This window comes from Chenopodium album, chromosome 15, assembly GCF_948465745.1.
Source record: "Chenopodium album chromosome 15, dcCheAlbu1.1, whole genome shotgun sequence".
Classification (NCBI taxonomy): Eukaryota; Viridiplantae; Streptophyta; class Magnoliopsida; order Caryophyllales; family Amaranthaceae; genus Chenopodium; species Chenopodium album.
Window position 1 is genome coordinate 48,040,702 of NC_137848.1, and position 25,418 is coordinate 48,066,119.

The following is a 25,418-nucleotide window of genomic DNA, read 5'->3' on the forward strand; positions in this document are numbered from 1 at the left end:
AATATTTTTTTCTTAACAGTATTAGTACATATAGGATATAGGGTCTAGGATATATGAAAAGGGTCTTCGTATATAGGGACAGATGCTACAGGTGTCATAATATTAATTGTATATATGCAATTATAACTGGTTATATTTGTTAAATAACAGTATATGGAAATCTTTAACTGTAGTTTTAATCGAACATAAAATGGGATTTGTTAAATGGGATGCGTGGGATTTGATTTGACAATGGCAGGATTTGCCCTCTGTGGGGAATCTTTGACAATTTAAGTGGATTGACTTTTGTTCAATAATATAATCTTTTATTTTTAAAAACATAAATTGAGTAAAAAAACAGAAGCCATAATAGATAATTAACGATAATAATTCCATTAAAATAACGATAATAATTCCATTAAACTAGGTCACAACATACTAGTATCATAACACAACCCACTTAACGACCACATTGCAGATTACTAATAACATAACTAATTAAGTAAACTACTTAACTAACTACTTAAGACTACTAACTACTTAAAACAGTAAGGCTTGAACATCATAAGCTGAATTCACACCATCTACCAATCACCATCATCATTGCTTGATTTACCGGAATTGTTATCTGAACCCGAGGAACCCCTTGGCAATTTGTCCGCTACCTTCTCGGCATAGGTCAGAATAGCATTGGCCATATTATCCGTATACACCGGAGGAAACCCTTCTTGACTATATGCTGGACGGTTGATTAATTCTAGGTGGTCGGCGATGTCAACTCCATTCATAGTACACATGGTGGCCATAAACTCGTTGCATTCATTCTGGTTTTCCTTGAAAACAGTAGCAAAATCCACGGGCCTAAATTTAATCCATCCCATCGAAACAACCTCGTCGTTTGTCCAAGTAACTAAACCAGTAACAAACTCCCTTCGAACTGCCAACAATGCCCAAGTATTCGCCCCATGGACGGTAATGACGTGATCCACAATGTCTGTTAATCCACCAACACTAGAGAACATGTAGAAGAACCTAATTAAGTACATGTACCTAACCTCCCAATTGGTACATAGCCACAAGTAACGACGCAACTCCCCTAGATTAACTGAAAAAACAATCTTATACAAATCAAGTAGTACATGAAGCAGTATGCCTCCTTGCGGAATTCATGGGGTTTTGTTAACTTGAAAGGGCTAAGATAGGGAAAATAGGGATGAAATTGCAGACCTTTGAGTGCAAAATACCCACGGCCTAGCGTTGCTAGTTGATGCGAAAACATTAACGACCGGTTGCGCCTCTTGAGAGTGACAAAGGCCAACAAACAGCGTATAGGGGGTTCCCCATTTTTCACGACGTCCTTTAAGGTCTCAACATCGTCCTCAGGATCGTTGTCACGGCGGCGACGAAATGAAGGTGAAAGGAAATCGTAATGCATGGGGTCAAAAGGCTGGATCAAAGTTAACAACATCAAAAGAGTGGAAGAAGAAGAAGAGTCCATTTTCAAATTCGAATGACTTGGTCGTGTATATAACATAAGTTCGAAGGTGTAGGGAATATTTCAAGCATTACGATAACCCCAAACTTGAACCCCACTGTGATCATACACTAAAGTACGGTGGCGTTCCAAAGGGAAAGACAAAGAGCAAAAAGAGTCGCCAACAAGTTTTAGGAACTTGTAAACCCAAAAGACAATCCAAAGGACCATCAACTACTCCATAAGGTCTTGAACCAAATAGGGTCTGGGGATGAGGGTACGAATCCAATCTACAAAAGAAAGGACCCGCCCTATAAAATAGGCCTCTACTTTGTTCTGCTCGTATTCATGTGCGCTTTTCGAATAACATACAAACATTATATTAAACCTACCCTGTTTATCTATGTTGGTTGAATATTAATGCACAAACAAATCTATTATTGGCGATCACTTGACTTAAAATCACATTAGCCTAAACCAAATTAATAATTATCTTATTAAGCGTGATTTCAAGTACAAATTCCCTTTAAACCTGCATAAAAGGTGTGATCAAGCAATAACAATAAAATATATCAAGCAACATAATAAAGCAATAACAATAATGATGATAATAACATGATAAGGAATAATAAAGCTTAAATATAATAGCAAGATCCTAGGCATGATACTAACAAGATTAATAACAACCCCTAGCATGTCACTAAACAATAAAGATCAAAGCTTTAAACCTAACATGGTACTAACATGATATTAGAAAGAGTAAAGGCATCCTAAACATGATACTAGAAAGCATTAAAAACATCCTAACATGATACTAGGAATCATAAAACAATAATAAGCATGCTTTCTACATTGAAAGAGAGTAATAAGATTACATACTTTGAAGCCTCGTACCTCTTTCTAATAACAAAATACACAAGTTAGTAAACTTCAATGAAAATAAATAAAGAACAATTAAAGAATTAAAGAATTAAATTGAAATCAAGTTAAATAAAGTTTAGACTAGTTTTGGACCAAACCCTCAGAAATTATCAACCTTTCACGTCTAGGGCGAAGGCAACTTCGAACTTGGCTAAGAGACTCTAAGTCTTGTGAATGCGGAATATTGTGTGTAAAAAGGGAGAGAAAGAAAAGAATTAAGGAAGAATTGATGAGAATTGATTGTGAATTGAGAAAATTAAAGAATAATTGAATGTCAATTGATGATTGTGAATGATTTTTTAAAAACAGGGATTCGGACGCTATTTATAATGAAAATAATCCAGAAAAATCATAGAATTTGATAAGGAATAAAACTCCACGCTGTCGCCAGGAATTAACTCTGTCGCGAGGCGACAGGGTCTGTCGCGCGGCGACAGAGTCTGTCGTTTGGCGACAACCTGTATTAGCGCGTTTTTCTTCACGCGGAATCCGATCTTTAATCAACTTGATCTACGGAATCCGTACAGAAGATAAAATATATATTTTTAAGATAATAAAACGATATTTTATTCCAAATAAAAATCTATTAAAAATAATTAATTATTAAATCTAATAATATTAGAATTAAAAGGAACCTTCTAGAAACTTCTAGAAAACTATAATTAATCCTAATAATTTTAGGAATAATAATTAACATTGGGCCCTCCTCTAGATCGTTGGGCCGTATTTAAAATAATTAACCAGACCCAGTTTAGTATTTTGGTCATAACTTCCTCAATATTCATCGGAATCGGGCTTATAATATATCGTTGGAAAGATCTCTTCGAGCCCCATCCATCTACACTATTATTGGACCTTAATTATAGACCAAACTAAACTGGTTCGGCTATTTTCAAATAAATAAAGTCATTTTCAAAAACAGAGAGAAAAGAATTTAATTAAAACTAAACCGCAACACTCGACTTTCAAACCACTTTCACCTAATTCGATAATAACACAATGTGGAAGGCATTCATCACTGGGTTTGGTTTTGGGGAGACACAATTTGGTGTCTACAGAAGGACATATTTATATAAATTGATCCATCATTCTTTTATTCAATTTAACTATACGTAACTTGATTTAACAGTACATAATTATATTTAACTGCATATAACAAATATATATAACAGTACTTGAACTTCAAACCGATTGTTAAACAGTTTATTTTTTAAAATAACTGTTTTAAACCATAAATAGATTGTACATGTATGTTTCCTTTTTATAAAGTACGCCCACACACATACTAAACTACACCTACCCACATACTAATGTTATATGCTTTGGCACCCTAATCTACTAGTCCAGTATTTGTTATACGAAATGCACATCGACGGCCTTGTAAGTCTGATTCAGTGCTTTTAACTACCATCCACTCACGGTACCATGTTTGACTTGTCCTGTGATATTGTTGCGAAATGAACATCTTGTTTGGCATCAAACTTTCCCACACTGTTCCCAAAGACGGCTTCACTTCTCGGCCAGAAGTATATGTATGCATTGACGTGTTAGATGTCTCAAACACGTCGGTAACTTCGTTAACCACAATGAAAGCAATGCGGTAGTTCTTAGCAATTTCTTTCTTCTTTTTGCTATAGCTACTAATGACCGTTTACGCTCAATGAATCCCTTAGAACTGTTGTCATGATCATGCCTAAATAAGTAGGCTATTGAATCTAAAACGACAACTCGGGTATGTCTACAACTTTTATGAGAATTCAACACCATTAACTCTACTTGGTTCAACACCAAAAACAATTGTCCCGGGTCATCTATTTTCTTAACATGAACTAGACTTAGCGGATGAGCATCAATCACCTTATTTTCTACCAAATGAGAACTTAATTGTCTTAGCCTAGTGGACGGAAACACAGGACATGCCTGAATGTAAATAGAAGATCCATACAACCCACCATCATCAGGATCCAATAAGCACGTTAGTAGTAGTTGTAGACATATTTGTGTTTTACCAACCCCACTTTCCACGTAAATCTCAGTGATTTCTCCTACACGTATGCCGCCATTCAATGTGAAATCTATTCTTCCACATTTTGTGATACATCTTTGAATCATTTTTTTCTTCAACAAAAAATAGTGAACTACAAGATTTATTTATTTCTAAAGAAATTACGTTTGTTGGTCTGATAAGCTTGGGTTAAAAAGAGGAAGACAAGTAGTTTGTTTATATACTACAGGAAAGGTGGATATTTTCATTTTACTGTTATTTATAAAAATATGCTATTAAACATACATTACATACTGTTATTAACACTAAAAAATGCTACTTGGGTCATACGTTGCATCTATTAGGCTGTCAATTTAGAAAACACCAAAGTACATGAAATCTTAAAGTACCCATGTTATATAGTATTTCAGTCGATACTGTTATTATCATAATAAAAACCGTTATTTGCACATAAAATATTATGAATAAATACAAAATACAGTTACCATTTGTTTTACTTTATGTGTTGTCAGTCGAGGACAACAACAAAGCACATCTAAAACTGTTTATAATTTGATATATATCGTTTAAAACGTTTTAATACTGTTTTAAGTTTTAACTTCATGCCAATTATTGTTCAAAAGAAAACCACAGTCGACGTACATGCATCTTCGGTGAATTTTTAATACTGTTATGGTTGTAAATAAACTGTTAATGGTAGGAAATAAACTGTTATGGCTGAAAATAAATTGTTAAGTATAGCATATAATCTGTCAATATGTTTGTTTACAAAACCAAATGGTACTGTTAACCTTTTTGCTAACGTGTATATAAAGGCATATTGTATATATACAACAATTATTAGGTCTTTAACAAAATTCCAGAGCATCAAAACCAAATGCCCATCTTGGTAAAAAATTCCTAAAACTTATGCTTGACTATATAGTTGTTATTATAACCTGATCCTTTATTTTGTGGTCTTCTTATTAACAGGTTCGGAAGGAGGAGTTTCCAAAAGTCCAACGTAAGAAGTTAATGTTGGTGATAATGGCCAGGATGATGGTCGGGAAGTCAATAGAGAATGACAATGAAGGGAAACAACCAAACAACGAAGTTAAGAAAGATGTAACCACGATTAAACAATGAAGTGGAGTGCAAAATTGTAGTTTAATTATGGAGTGTTCATGTTACATATTATGCAAAATTATGTAATGCTTTTATTTAATGCTTTTTATTTATTCGTTATGCATGCAATTATCAAACGTACAAAGCACATACTGTTATTCTAATTGACATACTGTTAGTCGAATTCATATATTGTTATTCTAAAGCACAAAAGGACAATGCACTCACTGACTGACAACATAAGGAATATTAGGAAAATACACTACCATATAATGGCATATACTGTTATTATATTTGTTAATACTGTTATTGCTGTAGAGTTAAATGTTAAAAATTTACTATTGGAAAGGGTCTGGTATTATTAATTGAAAAGGGTCTTGTATATGGCAAATATTATTCTAATAAATACCTATATATGGAAAATAATAAACTGTTATAATTTTACCATATACGGGTATATAAATAACAAAACTGTTAATTACTAATATTATGTTGTTTTGTTGTAATGTAATGTGTACTGTTATTGCTAAAGGTCCTTGTAATTGCCAGATCAAAAACGTATTTTTGATTAACATTCAACTAAATATATTGGTTATTACGTTATTTATAATGTTTTATGACACTAATTTATATTCTTTATATTCGACACTTATAACAGTTGGGATAACCACTAAAGAACTAAATATATTAGTATTTATTCATAAAATAAAATAGTCCCATTATTTGAAAATCTAAACCTACTAACATAACCAATAAGTTACATTAAGTGGGTTATACAATATTCATAACCAATAAGTTACATTAAGTGGGTTATACAAAATTTAAGTAGAGTTGGTTGTGAGTCAAATCAACTAAATTTGTTTGTTATTGTGTAGTTTTAAAAATGACTCCTGAATTCGTAATTTATGCGTTCTTTTATTTAATAAAAAGGCAACAACTTCTAACTTTTTGTTTGGTAATGGATTAAATGCTCCTTTAGTATATGCTTATTTTACAACTTTCAAGTACACATCAATTAAGTGGCTATCATTTCATCTCCAAATAAAAAACTAAAAGCTCATTTCCTACTATTCATTTCGTCTCAAAAACTAAAGCTCATTTCCTACTACTTATTTTCCACGTACTTCATTTTCCACTGATTTCTTTTGCAATTCCCCAACGTCGAAGACCTTGACCTTCCCTCTCGTTTTTTTTTGGTTTCAGTCAAACATGTCATCTTCATCATCTGATCACAAAGACAAAACAGGTGATAGTGTTGTTTTGGTTGGATTGTCACTCCTGGCTATGTATGACTTACTTATCAAAGGTGGTGACGTTGACGATGAAGGCCTCACCTACAAATTTCCAATTGACCAGACATTCAACTCGATTTTCCTACATTACGCAAAAACGGCGGGCGTACAAGCAAGGGACCTCCGGCTGTACCACAGGGGTCAGCTTATTACACCGACCGAGACACAGTACCAAAGGGCTTTCTGCAAGGATGAAATTGTCCTCGCATATAACAAAGTAAGCTTACCTGCCACTCAACAATAACACAGTTGTAGGTTCTTTATAATACAATTGTAACGGAAAAATGTTTACAGGAATAGGAAGCGGTAGCGGTGAACCCAGTTGGTGTAACTACTAAGGAAAGGAAGCTTTTCCATATTTGTGACTTGTTTGAACGTCGCAACACCTTCCAATTTAGAGCAAGGAATGATACTCCGATGGAAACGGTGTGCACACGTTGGGGGACTGATAATCGTGTTGATCTTTAGCGAGTAAGGCTATGGCTTAATGGTCAAGACTTGGATGACTGGTTGACCATCGAACAAGCTGGAATAAAGGATGGGTCGTACGTGGATGCACATACCGAGCAAGAGGGATTTGAAAGGCGATGATATCATCACTTCCTACGCCTTAACTAGTCGATTTCTAAACAATGGTGGGGAGGTTAAGATCACTACTACAAAAAAGGCCTTAGAGAACTGTTATTATAGGCTTTATAGATCGCCTTAGGGGCGTTCTTCTGCTAAGCGATGTATAAAGTATAGAGAACGGGTCGGTTAGGCGTATTATATATGGACAAATAGAGAACGGTTGTTAGTCACAACCGTTCTCTTTTCCCTTCTTAAAATCGTACACTAAGGAAGGAAAATAGAACGGTTTAGGCCACTTAACCGTTCTATATTGCATTACAATAGAGAACGGTTGAGTTAGATAACAGTTCTTTAATGTTTTTTTTTTTAAAAAAAAAATCCAACCATATATATATTTGATAATTCAAATTACCCCTTACGTATTTTATCTTGTATTATTCCTGTATTTTGATAATTTGTATTATATTTGTATTTCATTTTTAGACCTGTATATATTGTATTCCTGAATTTTATCTTGTACATTTATCCTGTAAGAAAAATTCCACATTTCCTATGTAAAATAAACTCATGATCTTGTACGTGTGCAATATAAATTTCAGTATAATAAAATAACAAAAATATTTCCATATACGACGAAAGACATCAAAATATGCTTCATATATATAATTTAAAACATCCAACCACAATTAAATTGATTCATTCATCCAGAATTTGTTCTATACAAATAAATACGTGAGTTAAATATCAAAACACATTTCTAATTAATGTTGATTTAAAAAAATTATGCGTAGATATATCAATACCATATTGATCTACAATTCAGATATATCATTGTCGTCGTCATTTGGTTGATAATATCCGAAACATATGAAATCCACCTTTCCCTAAGCTCGCCGATCATTTTTTGAGAATATGTAGGAGGAACTTGCTTAAAATACTACAAAACAATGTAGAATACATACATATTAGTAGTTAATAATATACACAATAAATTCATCTAATTAAATATACATAATTATATCTTTTTTGATCTAATTTAAGAAGAACAGCTGATACCAACAATGCTGCTCTCAATCTTATTAAAAAAAAAAAAAGAAAAAAGGCTGCTCTCAAGACATATAACAGCCATGTGCATAATAGTTTCTGTCAATGCCACATCTAGACATCTAGTACATATCTGATCTAAGTTCATACCCATGCTCACAAGGTTGGGACAGGTCTACAGTAGAAGTTTCTAGCCCAAAACAAGAACCCGAACCATAATTAGTGAAAGAATATAATAGTATACATCTTACAAACAACCTAAATAGATATTTAAGGGAAATCATGACGATCTTAAGAAATAAGCAGTTACTGATAGAAAAGTTAAAAGCCCGGAAGCACGGACTATAGAGCATCCACTTGCAGATCAAGACAGAAGATACAAAATATATAACTTAAAATCAATTGTGACAGTAAAAATTATATAACCCACCAAATGCAAGTAAACAAAAGCATGCTAATGATCCAAATGTGAAAATAAATAATCTATCAATTTAATTTCAAATCAAAATTGAACAGGAGAAAAAAAAACTCACATAGCGACATATAACCACCTCTTGGCAGCTTCCCATGAGATAATGGCGACAGGGTGCAATAATTTTTGGTTTCATGATAGTAGTAAGTTTTAATCACTTGACACCAAGTTTCTTGTCCATTTCTACTGGTTTCTTCCTTTTATTCTGCTGCAAAATTAAATTCGCAAAAGAATGTGTTACCTCAAAAGTTTAATTACTGCAACAAAACAAAAAATTTAAAATGAAGCAACCGACACAAAGTTTTCTGTTTATTACTTTCAAATAAGAAACATAAACTTATTGATAAAGAGAAATTAGTAAATTTGATAGAGACATGATCATTAATTACTAAGTTTCATAACAGATATAGAAGTAAATTATTACGGGATGCAAGATAGAAGTTCAGTACTTCATTTTATTAAAGTTGCTAATGAGAAAACTCAATTAACAGCATCTAGAATCTGAAATAAATGTAATAATTCTCAGTAGTATCCAGTCACTACAAGAAAGTGTACTATAATAAGGAAGCATTTGGAGACTCGGAAAGCAAATGAAGAAAGTTCCAGTCATTAATTACGTCTGAATAGGGAAATCTAGAGAAACACAACTCTTGAGATGAGCCCCTAGAAAAGCTAGGAACAATTCTTCTAACAGATATCCAACTACATACCATACCTCAGAAAGAACCACCGTGATGCAAGCACATAAGTTAAAGCCCCATAAATACAAAGGATTTTCTTGACTACTTCATCCAATGTTAGAAAAATATAAAAGAGAATATATAAAATAAAACAAAATAAGTAAAACCTTTTACTTTTCCTTCTTTGCCTCTGAAGAGGAGCTTTGTTTTTTATTCTTCGGGATGCTTGAGCCCTTAATAGATGGTAATACTAAGATGAAAAATGTTGGAAACACATTACTCAAAAGTTATAATTCCGAAAGCACGGACTATAGAACATCTACTTGGAGATCAAGATGAGGAGGGACTGATGCATACAGAGAAAGAAGTTTTTGACATAAAGGAGGTCTTAAAAAAAAAAAAACTGAAAATAGAGGGCATGATACTGAAAATGAAACCTGAAGTGATGTAAGAGTTGCATAAGCAGGCAAATGCAGGACAGTACATAAGCCTCCTTTACATAAAGAGATAAAGGTGAACTTGCCAAAGTTAGTGCACAAATAAGGTGCTCAGTAAGAAAAACTCTAGCATCATAAGCCATTAAGCATTATCACTCTAGCAGGGGAAACATTGGAGCAACCATGCACCTTAGCTCTGAGTCTATAAACATAGAGAAGTCAAGTCACATTCATAGGGGATACAAGTTCAATTCTAACAGAATAGCCGCTGAAACCACTGAAGGTGGGGGAAGCTCTAGAAAGAGGAAATCTGGAGACACAAACCTCCAAGATGATTTAGCAACAAAGTCATACGTCAACAACAATGTACAAAGAATAAAAAACTCACTCATCTTTAACAGTACCACAGTCCACATGTTATGATTCCCTTCTCTTCTCTCTTCACAATCAGCTACACCAATTCCACAAAAACGCACTCCTTACTCATCATTGTAAGCATAGTAAAAACCATGACTAGTCTTATACATTACTAGAATCAGATTTTATCATCACATAGTTTCAATCACAAGATCTCATAACCAACCCTTTTATGAAAGAAAAGCAAAGAGAATCAATATTTCTAAAATATATTACAAATTATTTGAAATTAATATAGCACAATAATCCAGTGGTAATCAATTTCCCCTACCCCTCTTTCTTTATCTGATTAGGGTTCTAAATTGAACTTAGGTAAGATTATTTGGCTAAAATTATTTTATTACTATTGAAATAAATGTAAATTCGACAAAAAAAAGGGTAATTTGATTCAACTTACTGCAATTCGGTTGAAATATATACATACAAACAATCGATTGAATTTATCCCTAAAACTAGAACTTGATGTTTTTTTCAATCACCTAAATTCGAATTGCAAATTAATTTAATAGATGAAAACTATGAATTTAATTCTGTTTCCTTCATATTTCAAATGATTTATGTGGTTAGATTGACAAATTATCAAAATTCAATTACTGTATGACAAATAAAATTCGAACCTACCTCAATGTAATGGTGACTCAGTGAAGTGGTGGTACTGCAGACATTGTGCGGCGGTGGAGCGGCGGCATGGCGAAACAGTAAGTGGCGGTGCATGCAATGGGAGGTTGTTGGTCAACTTGAAGCAATTCACAAGAAGTATGGAGTATTTTTTTTAAGAATATTAAGCAAAGGTATTTTTTAGTGGAATGGAAGTGAAAGTGAAATGAAAGTGAAAAACCTTATAGCCGCCTTGCCCGCCTTTGATTAATTTGGTAAATTCTCTCTCTTTTTTTTTAATAACACTCTGTATATACTTTCCTCTTAAAATTAAAAAAAGATAATTAAAAAAATACAAAACGGTTATCAAGATGACCGTTCTATATCCTCCACAATAATTAATTATTATTTTTAATTATTTGGGTGAAAGAAATAGAGAACGGTTAACTATGCTAACCGTTCCATATGAATTAACTTACAGAACGCCTCTTATACAAATACGTTCTATATTCTTCTGGAGAACGCCTACCTTTGGTAACCGTTCTATATTTTGCGATCTCTAATCTAGTTTTTGGTGTAGTGGATCACTAATGCTAAAGGTCAAATATAATTATATTAGGTAAATGTCAATATTACATAATTACATTAACTAGAGGGCATATATAAGTAGAAGTCATATATAAATAGTTATATTTACTAATTAATTTAAGTAGAAGGCATATATAACTACAAGTCATATATAATTAAGTAGAAGGCATATTTAACTAGAAGTCTTAATTACATGGTTAGTATTGGTTTAGTCGGTCTAGTTTTTCCTTGCAATCTCGGTATGTAATTGGTACTTCATTTTGTATTATTCTTTTTGGACTATAATAATATCACTTCGTATTTTATTATGAATTTGTGAAATGCTTCATAATATTCTAATGGTGCACCAAGTCATAATTCTAATGATTTATTTTATAGTACTTTATGAAGTAAAGATAGCTGTCTGTTATTAATGAATGACACATATAAAAAATAGTTTACAAATTAATGATGAATGATACATATAAACACATATAAAAATATAGCAGTATTTTATATATATGGTAGTTTGTAAATCACAAATAGTCGTATTTTCATTACATATAACAGTATTAAATTATATATTAGTGAAACTTGCGCTTTGCTACATATAAATGGTAGTTCATTAATTAATATAAACATAGTAGTATTTTATATGCATTGCTTGTTTATAAATAAAAAATAATTGTATTTTAAGGATATATAACAATATTAAATTATGATTTTACTGAAACTTCCGCTTTGCCTACATATAAATGGTAGTTTATTAATGTAAACATAGTAGTTTTTTATATGCATTGCTTGTTTATAAATTATAAATAATTGTATGTTTTTTACATATAACAGTAATAAATAATGATATTACTGAAACATGTGCTTTGCCTACATTAATAATGACATTACTATGGCAGTATTATATATATAATGGTAGTTTATAAATAAAAACCAGTCGTATTTTAATTACATATAACAGTTATAAATAATGATATTATTGAAACTTCCGCTTTCCGTACATATAAATGGTAGTTTATTAATGTAAATATAGCAGTATTTTATATTCATTGGTTGTTTATAAAGAAAACATAATTGTATTTTTTTAACATATAACAGTATTAAATAATAATATTACTGACACATGCGCTTTGCCCACATTAATGAATGAGAAATGATAGTTTATTAATGGTATTTTATTTAGTAGTATTTTATTTAAAATAACAATATTAAATTATCACTTCGGTATGCATGAATGATGCATGATCGAACTACTGGCCTAGTTTAAAGTTCAAGTGTAGAGCTTCCGGATGCCTTGTTCAGTAATCAATAGTAATATCAACGTGTGTTTGACTAGTGGCTCTAGTGGGAGATTGAAGGATAGATGAATCATATTTAAATATCATATTTATGTATTGATGAATCATATTTATATATCATATTCATATGTAGATGCTAGTTTTTGAGTTTAAGTGGGAGATTGAAGATGCTAGTTTATAAGTTAAAGGTAGTTGTATTTTATTTATAAATAAGAGTATGAAATAACTATACGTATAAAAAATAGCAGTATTTTGAATTAGATGCTTGTTTATGATACATTAATGATACATTAATGATATTTTATTGAAAAAATAGCAGTATTTTCAATTAGATGCTTGTTTAAGAATCAATGATAGTGGTATTTGATATATTAATAACAATATTAAATTATTTACATATACAAAGTATTACATACACATATACAAAGTGTAACATATAGTAACATAATTAATATTATAAATAACTGTATGTGGATTATAATAAACATATTCTGAACTACAAATAACAGTATCTGAGTTATTATAGATATTCCACCGAAAAACTGGGCCCACACCTGCCAAAGCTGCTTAAATTTTCAAATTTCCGCTTCATGTGTATGATATCATCGTCCTCTCTCGCCTTTCAAACTTCTTCATTCCCCCAATACTTCAAATATCAAATATCAACAACTACATTACATCCCCACAAGTTTCATCTTTAGTAGTTAATAAGGCAAGGAAGCGCTGCGAATGTGGATTTCCGGCATCAAAGAGGACTAGTTGGACGCACGACAACCCCGGAAGGAAATTTCTATCATGCAAATTTTATGACTTCGAAACAGGAAGAAAGGGTTGCGACTTCTTTGAGTGGGTGGATGATGAGGTTGTTGACTGGCAACGGGATGTCACCAACGTCCTTATTTCAGAAAAGCAAAAGCTTTCTACAGAGTTAAGCATCGTCAAGGCAAAAATGCATTGCTTACAAACTGAAAATGATAGGCTATCAAAGGAAATTCTAAAGCTGAAGAATAAAAGGGATGTTCCAAGAAAAAACGATTGCAGCTCAATTGTGCTATATGTAATCATTTCAATCATTGTTAGTATTGTGATAAAAACTGTAAATGCTTAGTAATGTTGAAGTTTATATTTATGTTTTTGTTTTTGGTAATCAAAGTGCAACCTTATTAATGTTTAAGTTTATATTTATGTACTCTAAACCTCATTGCAAAATTAAATAATAGAACCTTTTTGTTTTTTTTTTTTGAAAACAAATAAAAGAACCTTGATTTACCCAAAATACTGGTAATAATTAACATATACAATAACCTTAGTTTGCAACACAAAATTACATCCTAAAATACTGGTAATAATTAGCATATACAATAACCTTAGTTTGCAACACAAAATTACATCCTAAAAACTGCATAGCTACCAATTAAGATCAACAACTCCAGATCATTATATATGGAAGCCCAAAAAATTACATCCTAAAAACTGCATAGCTACCAATTAATTTTGTTTCCCATTTAGACAAAAAATCAGATCATATATGCTAGCCATTTAGACAGAAAATCAAAGCGCCCGAGCTAAGGCACTGAACTGCTTACTGAGTTCCATTTGGATTTGCATACACCAAAGACGGGGTCACCATGCTGCTACCAGTAAAAGTAAATGGGAGAACATCCCTCAGTATCCAATCGGGGCATGACTGAATTGGCCTCGTAAAGTAACCCAATTCACTAAATCTAGGCCCATAACCAATACCACCAATCCACTGGGCATTTGATGACCAACAATTTGTTTCCTGAACCTGTTATTTGAAACAAGGTATTATTTCCCAAACAGCAGCTATAACCTTTGTACTACTATCAATATCACATTATCATAGAAGCTGTACTTACCATCAAAGAAGAAGGTGGTGGTGCTGATTCATTTTTGTTCGACTTCCTTGTATGTTTTCTTTTGGGCTTCTCAGCTGCAATTGCTTCATTCACCTGACATATGTCATGTAATGTCTCCTACACAGCATAGACATATACCAAAGACAAGTAAGTAAGCTATGTTAGCTTTTACATTGTCACGGGTTATCCAAAAGGGGCATACCTCAGTGTTGAGTGGAGGTGGAACACCTTTAACCTGTTTTTTTTACCCGATCTGTTACCACATTTCTCTAAACAAGAAAGAAATCGCTGAGCTCTTGGTCTATGTGCTGGTTTCTTCCTTGAAATAGGATCCCCAACTGACATTGCTTTTGCCCCAGCAGGGGGAAGGGAACCTTCATTCACTGAAGTACTCACATTCTAAGTAACATTATGATATGTCTGCAGCACTGTTTGAGGAGTCTTATCAACACCAGCCACTTGAAGGTCGACGGAAATGTCTTCAAGCCCGACCACAGACAAGTTCAAGTTCCCAACACCACATGTGATTGTTGGACTAACTTCATTACTACCTTCATTACTAACTTCATCACCACAAACATTGTTCACAGATGGAGATGATGCAAAACCTGAGGCTTTCTCCTGTTCTTGGTCCTTTTCTTCCTTTTCTATGGCAACATCCAAACAGCTCTCAAGCTTTGAGATAGCATCAAATGTCATTCTAACATATTCCGATCGAGTGGCTGCCTTCAAACATACACTGTCAAAGCGGGTTAATATTTTATCATACCGCTTTACTTCTTCCGTTTTGGTAGGGTCATGGTATGCCACCTTCACACGAGTATGACGCCTATGCACATCTTTTCGCCAACGCCTAACTATGTAGTTAGATGGCACTTCAGTAACATTATTTACATCATACACCTTGAACTGATGCCTACACATGATCCCGTGACACTCAAATACTTGCACTCACATGATGCTTCATTAGTTTCTGAGTTAAACATGACAGTGTACACTCTCTTCTTCAAGGTTGGAAGTTCCTTCTTCAACTCTTTTACAAATTTCCACACTCTATCTTCAACAACATGCTCCACTACTTTTTCTGATATTTTTGTTTTCCTTACCACACTCACATACATAAGCCTTGTATCCTGCTCCTGTACCTCTTCAAATTTAGCATTAGTGTACACCTTCTGAAATGCTTTCTTATACGCAAATCCGGTTATAAGCTGCCTCACTCTTATGGCACTAATTGCATCCACTTCTTTCTCTGCATTTGCCCTGTTTTCCATGGCATCACAATATCTCTCTGCAAACTCGAACAAACGAGTATCCCTCTTCACATACTTGTCAAAAAAGCTGTTAATGCTCTCAGAACGCTAAGTAGTTTTCATTCCCGCCCAAAATAGGTGTTTCATATATGCAGGAATCCACATATGTCTCTCCTCAAAAAGACCTGCCATAAAAATAATTACACATATTACACATGTATTATAATTACAACAACATAAAAACAAAACAAGAAGCATATTTACAAAAAGAACTAACCTGCCAGCCAATCGTCCTTTCGAAGACCATACGACTCAATTGCTGCGGTCCAATTTACCTCAAACTCCTCTTCACTTAAGCTATCATAGATAACATTCTGAAGCACATCACTAAACTCCTCATACTTAGCATAGCTGCCCAGCTTCGTCCTAAATTTATTCAGAATATGCCATAAACACCACCTGTGCTTGGCACTTGGCATAACAATACTCAAAGCCTTCCTCATTGCAGCACACTGGTCAGTTAAAATACCACCAGGAACCAAACCACCCATGCAATCAAGCCAGTTACTGAAAAGCCACACAAACGTATCTGTGTCCTCATGAGATACAAGGGCACAACCTAACAATATAGTCTGGCCATGGTGATTTACACCAACAAACTTCGAAAAGGGCATCTGATATTCGTTTTTAACGTACGTTGAGTCGAAACAAACAACATCCCCAAACTCCGCATAGGCTACCCTACTCCTTGCATCCACCCACATGACATCTGATAACCTTCCCTCATCGTCTAATCTGTACTTATGGAAGAAATTTTGATTATCAGAGCTCATCTTATCAAAATAAGCAAGCATCGCATTTGCATCACCCCCACTCATTTTCAACTTCTTCTCCCGAGCAAGTACATTACGTAAATCCCACTCTGTCAGGGCCATATTTTCCACTCCACCCTGCTCCTTTGCCAAACTACGATGCAGCTGTGTTACCTGGCTACCGGCATTACAGGAATTAAATAACTTCCTCCTCACCGCTGTAGTTATTTCATTTTGCCGGTACATTGAAATGTATCGGGACTTTCGTGGAGTGGGATTATGATATTGATGTTTTACAACAACCTTCCTAACTACCCAAGAACCATCATCTCTACAAGCTGCCCTCATCTCCACTGGACACCCACATTTCTTCGTCTTCCCTCGGTTTAATTCTAAAGGCAACCCACCACCATAAACCCTCTTCCCATTTACACGACGCCGTATATCTGGCTCCCTGCACATTCACACCTCCATATGTAACTCCACCTCTTACTCTTGTCAGTTTTCCCATCATGGGTTTTGTAATTCCCAGCTGCCCGGAAAACACCAAAGCCCCGCTGCTTCCCATACTTCCTGAAGAATTTGTCAACTTCCTCCCAAGAACTGAAAACCATACCTGCTTCAGGATGGTCTAGTACATCCTCATACTGACCATCATTACTTTCCATAACACAGCGTAGAGGAGTCGATGTGGTGTCCCCAATACAATTCACTACATCATGGACTGGAGTACTAAGCAAACCATCATGAAATTAAGCAAAGAGAAGCAAAGAGCTAAGCCTTAACTACCAAACTATCAAACTGATATTAAGCAACAATCAAAACAACATTAAAAAAGAATTTAGAAACAACATCGCAACCACAGACTAAAATACAGTGTATAATAGAGTTGCATAAATCACTTGTTAATCATGCAAATATAGTCTCTTCATAACTAATACATTATATTCTAATCTTGCTATCAGATTAGGTCTTATTGACCTGTTTCTTTGGTAATCTGTTGGTTGATTAACACAGTTACAGTTTCTTCAATTAGGGTATATAATTATGCAAAGACTCTAAACAAGTGTGTCTAAAATAATATATAAATCATTTTTTCATTTTTGAAGTATATCTTCTCTGGAATCTAATTTTGAGCAACAAAGAGGCAACATCTTCACAACCACAACCTTCAAACATTACCAAACCAAAAATCAAAACAACTGCAACAAACATTACGAATTAGGCTTAACTAACCAAATTTTCAGCCTAAATCCAACAATTACAACTCAGATAACGTCACATCAACATATCGATACAAGAATGCTTATCATTTTTTTTTCAATACAACTAATCCAACGTTAATATATCAAATCCGTCACCTTAATTTTATCAATACTAACCTCAATTAATTCAGTTTCAACCGCTTCCAACTCAATTATTTCAGTTCCCTCCTCCTCTTCGGTTTCTACCACATCAACACCTGGATCTGATAACTCCATCAACAGCTACAGAACAACACAATAAAACTCTAGCTTAAAACCCCAAAAAAAATAATTACAAACTAAATTACAGGTTCCACACTCAAAACATTACCTTATTCGGAGTAAGATGATACTCTTGGAGCAATGGGAGTGGAGGGCAAGGAAAATCGAGGGAAAATAATGGCGATGGAGGGAAAAACTTGGTGGTCCGCACAACACCCAGGAGCTACAGGAACACCGCCGATAGGAAGAATTTGGCAGGGATTGTTGATGAATGGTGTAAAACAAGGAGTAAAACAAGCTTCTATTTTTTTACCCTACACTTTTGCATTTTACCTTCCCATTTTAGTTTATCTTTAAAAAAAAAATATATTATTATTATATTCTGGTATTGGACAGAGGATGTCCATACCAGGTAGCAGCCCATACTTCCTCGATAAAGGAAACGTACTGTAAAATTGATCAAAATTTTTTATTTGAAGACCAAATTGATCAAAATTTTATTTGAGGGTAAATATGTAAATAAACTCTTTTAAGGGTATAATAGTCTTTACATTGTTCATAAGAGTATTCTTCCACTTTTTATAAGGTAGGGATATTACCTGTCAAGTACATACAATCTAACCCTTATATCCAATAATTATGAGTTTATCCGAGATGAGTTCGAGTTTGGGGTCGGTTGAATCGACTAGTAAACGTATCAATTTGAGCTGAAACGGGTCTGTTTTGATCGAGTTAATATCGAGTAGGTTGCTAAATTAATGATTTGGTCTTGGTAGAACCCACTATATACCATAACATTTGTTCCTTCTCTTTAATATCGTAAATATATGAAATATAGTTGTGATGATATGAGTACATACTTATTTAAATATTATAAAATTAATAATTATGATTAATAAAAAAATTATACTTTATAATATAATAATATTTATATTAGATATTTTCTTCGTTTCATAATAATAGCAACTCTTTCTTTTTTCATCCGTTTTATAATAATTGCAATACTTCTTTATTTAGTAAGGACCTATAACTATTTTATTATTTATCTCTCCAACCAACCCCACTTACACTAATTTTTTTTATAAAAATTTTACTCTCTTACTAACCATCAATGAATCAAATACATCTTTAACTAACTAATATTTATAAATTCTCTTTTTGGTCCCCACCATATAATTTTCTTAAAATCTTGTGCCAATCTTATTACGTATTGATGCCATTATTAAGAAACGGAAGGAGTATAACATTTTATAAAGTAATTTGAGATTATCACGCATTTTCGAGCCGATTATTGAGATTATCGACTCGACTCATTAACAGTTCGAGTCAATCTCAAGTTTGAGTCGAGTTAATACCGAGTTTTTACTAACTATAGCTCAATTACCCAGCAAGTTATCTCGTATAATAAACAAGCATATATATAGAAATGCTTTATATATATTTCTATTTTGGGTTTTTTGTGTCCCTCGGAAGAGTTACGTCACTAACTCTGGTTCCTGACCGGCTATACCTACAAAACAATGGAAGCTCCGGGTGATCAGAGTTCCGCCTCCGACGATCAAGTTAGAAAGTGTTCGAGAGGTAAAAAGTACGGAAAGTTATAGTTGATCTTTTCGGATTCCGAGATCAGGTGTTTTCTCTGTTGTAAGAGTAGTAGATGATGTAATGATTGAACGTGCCCCCAAAATGGGGGGAATCTTCCTATTTATAGGGTCATTGGGATTTGTGCCCTTACCTAGAACATTTTGACCTAGGACTAGTGGGCTGTGCCATTTTGCGACTCTTTCTCGGGAATTGGGCCTTGAAGGCCGCCAATTCCTTTTGGGGGTATCTGCCTATCACGTGTTGAACCCCTGTAGGTCCACTTTGGGCTCTCCCTAGAGATACACGTGTCACGCTCAGGTTGGTCCACGAGGCGGGATAAAAATACCCAAATCATTCTCCTCTCTATATCTCTGCCACTTCCGAAAAATGCCAAGGTATTTGTAATTTCAAAGTAATGCGACTGTAAAAAAAATGGATTAAGTAGCTAATACAACATATAACCTATATTAAACCATACCCTTTTCGATTAGTAATAATCTCAACATTTTCATTTTAGGAATTTTTTCATTACAATTAAAACATTTCTTATTTGATTTGGACCCAAAATAATTTTTTATGTCTCCAACCAATCTCAATTACAATAATATTATTATTATTATTACTCGTATACAAAAATTATTAATTATGTTATGAAGAAATAATTCTTTTACCTAGCGACACCTTTTATTTCAACCGCTAGTGTTTGAGATTAATATGAAATAGACGGAGTAAATAACAAGCATTATAATAAATAATACGGAGTAATAATAATAACATGGATTTTCATACGAAGTACACATTATGGACATTTAGTTATTTACCCATAATATCCAAAGAGTCTAGAATCTTAGGCACTCTCAATCTCACATATTACGTTCCCAAAAAAAAAAAAAAAGGCACTCTCACAGTCTCACATTATGGATATTACTACAGTAGTATTTACCCATAAATGATGACAGACTCTGATCAAGGGTCTTTAACCAGTCAACTAGCATTTAATACTCAGTACACATTCAATTAATATACACAGCGCTTTACCTTCAAGGTACATGCATTTTAACGAAGTCACTGATTAAACTTGCATCGTTAATTAACCGTTATCCTACGTGTAAGAATTCCGCATCTGAGTCATCAGCCACTTAGTACATATGATGAGTTGGCGAAAAAGATTGACATTGTAAATCAATCAAAGAGATTAACTGGGCACATCCTGTTGTTTATGATATTGATGATCTCTTAGATGAAGTGGCCTTTGATGCTTTGCTACGCAAGGCTAACGAAATAATTTCACGACAATTCATTAGATCTAATATCATGGATTCAAAACTAAGAAATTTCTCCCCCAAAAAGAGGAGATAAACCTTGTCTTTCAAAAGAGGTCGAAAAACCCTTATCCTTTGAAGGAAATCGAAAACCCTTTCTTTCGAGGGAGAAAAATTCCTCCAAAAAAAAGGAAGCATTATTATAAAATTTAAAAAAACTTTAAAGAAACAAAACCCCTTTAAAATTCAACGATGGAGGCTAGGGTTTTGAAGAGAGAAAAGAGGTACTATTTACATACTTGATGGTACTTTATATTCATGTTAATATTTATAACTTAGCCATGCTATTTGTTTCAAAACAAATATATTCAGCTGTCTTTTCTTCCCATAAAGTACAAAAATTAAGCATTCGTTATTGACTTATCGAGAGTTGACTTGTCCAATTATAAAGAGAGAGTTTACTAGTCTTTATTTATTTATTTATTTATTTATTTATTTTGTATATAAGGGAAAATGACTTTTTACCCTCCTATGGGGTGGTGGGTCGGTGGCTGCTCATATGAGGTATGGCAGTAGCATGCTTCCTCCGGTCTTCCACATTTTAATATACTTGGGTTGCCTCAAGTCAAGTCCTCAACTACTAGAATAGTACAGCTAACCAAGGCCCTACAGAATTAATTTATTTATCTAATTACAGAGTATCACGTAACTACTCCATTGTCTTTCGTGTTTGCTAGACTTAATTTCTTGTCTTTACTACTTTCTTGGTTTCCTCTTTCTCACAAAATAAATGTGTAAATGGCGGAAGCAATCATATTACCGATTGCTAAATCTGTACTTGGCAAGATCGCTTCTTTTACTGGCGATCTTGCCATGTCCTCTATTTCTGAAGAAATAAAAGCAGCCAAGTCTGCTAAAAAAGACATCAATAAGATAGCCAATAAGCTCACTGCTATTTGTACTGTCCTTGAAGATGCTGAAGAGAAGCAGTTCACTAATAAGGCCATGAAACTATGGCTGAGAGATCTCAAGAGTGTTGTTTATGATATTGACGATCTCTTAGATGAAGTGGCCTTTGATGCTTTGCTACGCAAGGCTAATGAAGGTCATTTTCGCCGGCAGCTCAGGTACTATCTTTCCTCTTCAAATCCCATTATTTCCCGCTTCAATTTGAGTCGCAAAGTAAAAGATCTTCGCGAAACGCTAGAAAGCGTAGTAAATAAGAAAAATGAATTTGGTTTGACTGAGCGTCCACTTGAATTCTCAAGGGATAGTATTAGGGATCCCTTTGATGGATGTGCCTATGTGTGTGAATCAGATGTTATGGGAAGAGAAATGGCTAAGCAGGATATTATAAGAATATTGATAGATGTTACAGATGTTAGTGAGCTCACAGTGCTTCCTATAGTAGGAATGGGTGGCATCGGAAAAACTACATTAGCTAAGTTGGTGTATCATGATGTCCACCACTTTGATCTTAAGCTATGGGTATGTGTTTCGGACAAGTTTCACATACCAAAGATCATGGAGGACATTCTGAAAAGCGGGGCAGTCAGGAGTGGTGACAATACATCCAGTCAACAATTGGATGATCTATTAATACAAAAGCTCCATGTTTTGCTAGGTGGGAAGAAGTACTTGCTTGTGTTGGATGACGTCTGGGTTGAGGATATTGCAATGTGGATACAGCTAAAGAACGTGTTGGCCGTCGGGAATCCTGGGAGCGTTCTTTTGATCACCACAAGAAACTCCAAGGTTGCTTCCATCACTCAGACATGTGAATCATATGACTTGGACAGTCTTCCGATGGATGTTTGTTGGTCCATTTTCAAGCAGTTAGCATTTAAGGATGGCGAAGAAGACATATATCCGAACCTTCATGAGATTGGTTGGTCTATCAATAAGAAATGCCGGGGCATCCCTCTTGTTGTAAAAAGTTTGGGGAGTTTGCTAAGAAATGAGAGAAATGAGCAAGAATGGAGACGAGTGGATAGTATGTATAGTTTTGCCGAGCTAGAACAGCAATATGATCAAGTCTTGCAGCTTTTAAAGTTAAGTTATGTTAAACTTCCGTCCCACTTAAAACCATGTTTTGCTCACGCTTCATTATTTCTTAAGGATTCAATTCTTCATTCAAATGTTGTACCATACATTTGGAGCGCAATTGGTTTATTGCCTCTAGATAATAAGTACAAAGGTATTGAAGACTACGGATATTCTTACTTCATGGAATTGGCATCAAAGTCTCTTTTTGAAGAACCGAGTATGTGTATTGATGGAATTTATTGCCAAAGTAAAATACATAATCTTTTGCATGATTTGGCCGTGTACATTATGGAGGATGAATTGGCTGTTGTAACTTTGGATAAGATGACGGATATAAGCTTTGCTAGGCATATTGTTTGGGGATACAATAGTTCAGATTTAAAAGATAAAGAGTTTCCGATAAAGCTTCTCAATGCAAAGAAAGCCCGGACATTTCGATTTGTTTATGAAATGAAACAACATGTGAGTATGTCCTTTCTTGAAAGAATTATATCTAATTTCAGCTGCTTACGCATCTTGGAGTTTGGGAGTCTTTGGTTTGAGGAGTTGCCAAAGTCAATCGGGAACTTGAAGCATTTGAGATATCTTGATTTGTCTTATAACCCCATCATCAAATCACTACCAAGTACAATATGCAATTTATTGAATTTAGAAACACTTCTTATTCATAGATGTGAGCAATTAAAAGAGCTACCAAGGGATATACATAAATTACAGAACCTAAAGAATTTTCAGGTTACAACAAGCCAAGTGAGCTTAGTTGAGATCAATGAATTGAGCTCTCTACAACACTTATTCTTTGATTCATGTAAAAGATTGAAATCATTTTGGAACAGCGATAATATTGGTCACCTAACTTCCCTCCGAAGATTGTACATTGAAAACTGTCCAAAATTGACAAGTCTTCCAAATAGTATGAAGTACCTTGTTGGCCTCCAAATACTATTTCTACATTGTTGTGAAGGGTTAGATTTGAACCATCAGAGAGAGGCCTTTGAAGGTCTTCAAAGCCTCCGACTATTATACATCAACAATGTTAGAATGACGAGTCTCCCAAGTGGTATACAATCGGCTGCAACTTCTCTTCAATATCTCATTATTGTAGAATGTGGAGGTTTGGAGGAGCTTCCGAATTGCTTTCATTGTTTTACCTCTCTCCGAGAAGTTTCAATAGGAGATTGTCCTAATGTGTTGAGTTTGCCCAACTCATTTCGCCACCTTACTTCACTGCAAAAGCTCTACATCGTGGGTTGTCCAAGCCTATCAGAAAGATGTGCTGTACCAGACGGAGAAGACTACTCTCTCATATCACATTGTGCCAATTTCGAGCTTGATGGTGTTACTTTTACTCCAAATCATAGTCGTTGAAAAAAGGTTGCGGTTTTTAAGCCCACTACTTGTGTATTTTGTTTCTTCAGATTATTGGAGTATCATTTTTATTTTTTAGAGGACATGATGTAATCATAATTCATAAGCTGCCATTTGTTATTAAGTTAACTTAAATGTTGACACAAAGAATTGCAGCCACAACTTTCGAAAAAAATAAAAAGAATTGTAGCCACAATTAAATTTCATATTAATGTAGGTAGCATATGTTGATCCTTGTTGACAAAAGATACCAATATGTACCTTGTAAACATTAATCGAAACTTATACTTTCCCCGTATTTTTTAGTCGCATTATTTGGGACTTTACACTATATGCACAATATTGTTTGACTATCTTTTGTGACTTATCTAAATGAAAAATATAATTATATGGGATCTAGTTAGGTTCATCTCAAAATCTACTTTTTAAATAGAATAATTTGCATTTTTTTTTTTTTTTTGAAACAAAATAGAAAAATTCGTATTTTACCACCTCTTAAAACACTATATTTTGAACTAAACACCCATTTTGATATTAATTTAGAAATACCATCCAAAAAAGGGGGAAAAAAAAATTAGATTTCACCACCAGTTAATCAATTAACACTTCATGTAAAAAAACGTTAAATAAAAATATCACCATGAAACGTTAATCAGTGGAGAATTTACCGTGGGAAACCCGAGAACCGGAAGAAAAACCCACCAATCCACTATGGAGTAACAATTTGATGAAGATTAATGTAGTTTACAAGCTTCCAATCACCATGAAAGCTCCCATCCCAAACTCACCCTCTCAAACACTCAAACCCTAAGTGTTTGGGTATTTCATGAGGCTTTCTCTCTTTACATCTTTCCCCCTTCATCCTATATATTACTCCT

General features: G+C 34.0%; 1 protein-coding gene and 1 pseudogene across 1 annotated transcript; one reads left to right on the forward strand and one right to left on the reverse strand.

Annotated features, from left to right (window-relative positions):
- Positions 1-15,148: 15,148 nt before the first annotated feature.
- On the reverse strand, positions 15,149-17,518 carry LOC145581324 (protein FAR1-RELATED SEQUENCE 5-like; annotated as a pseudogene).
- Positions 17,519-21,924: 4,406 nt separating this feature from the next.
- LOC145581325 (putative disease resistance protein RGA3) lies at positions 21,925-24,540 on the forward strand. Its single transcript, XM_081638347.1, has one exon. It carries the CDS (start codon positions 21,925-21,927, stop codon positions 24,538-24,540), a length of 2,616 nt encoding a protein of 871 aa, XP_081494473.1.
- The last annotated feature ends 878 nt before the right edge of the window (positions 24,541-25,418 follow it).

Bases quoted from the DNA above. Each gene is read 5' to 3' on its own strand.
- LOC145581325 (XM_081638347.1), top strand. From the start codon at position 21,925: ATGGCGGAAGCAATCATATTACCGATTGCTAAATCTGTACTTGGCAAG.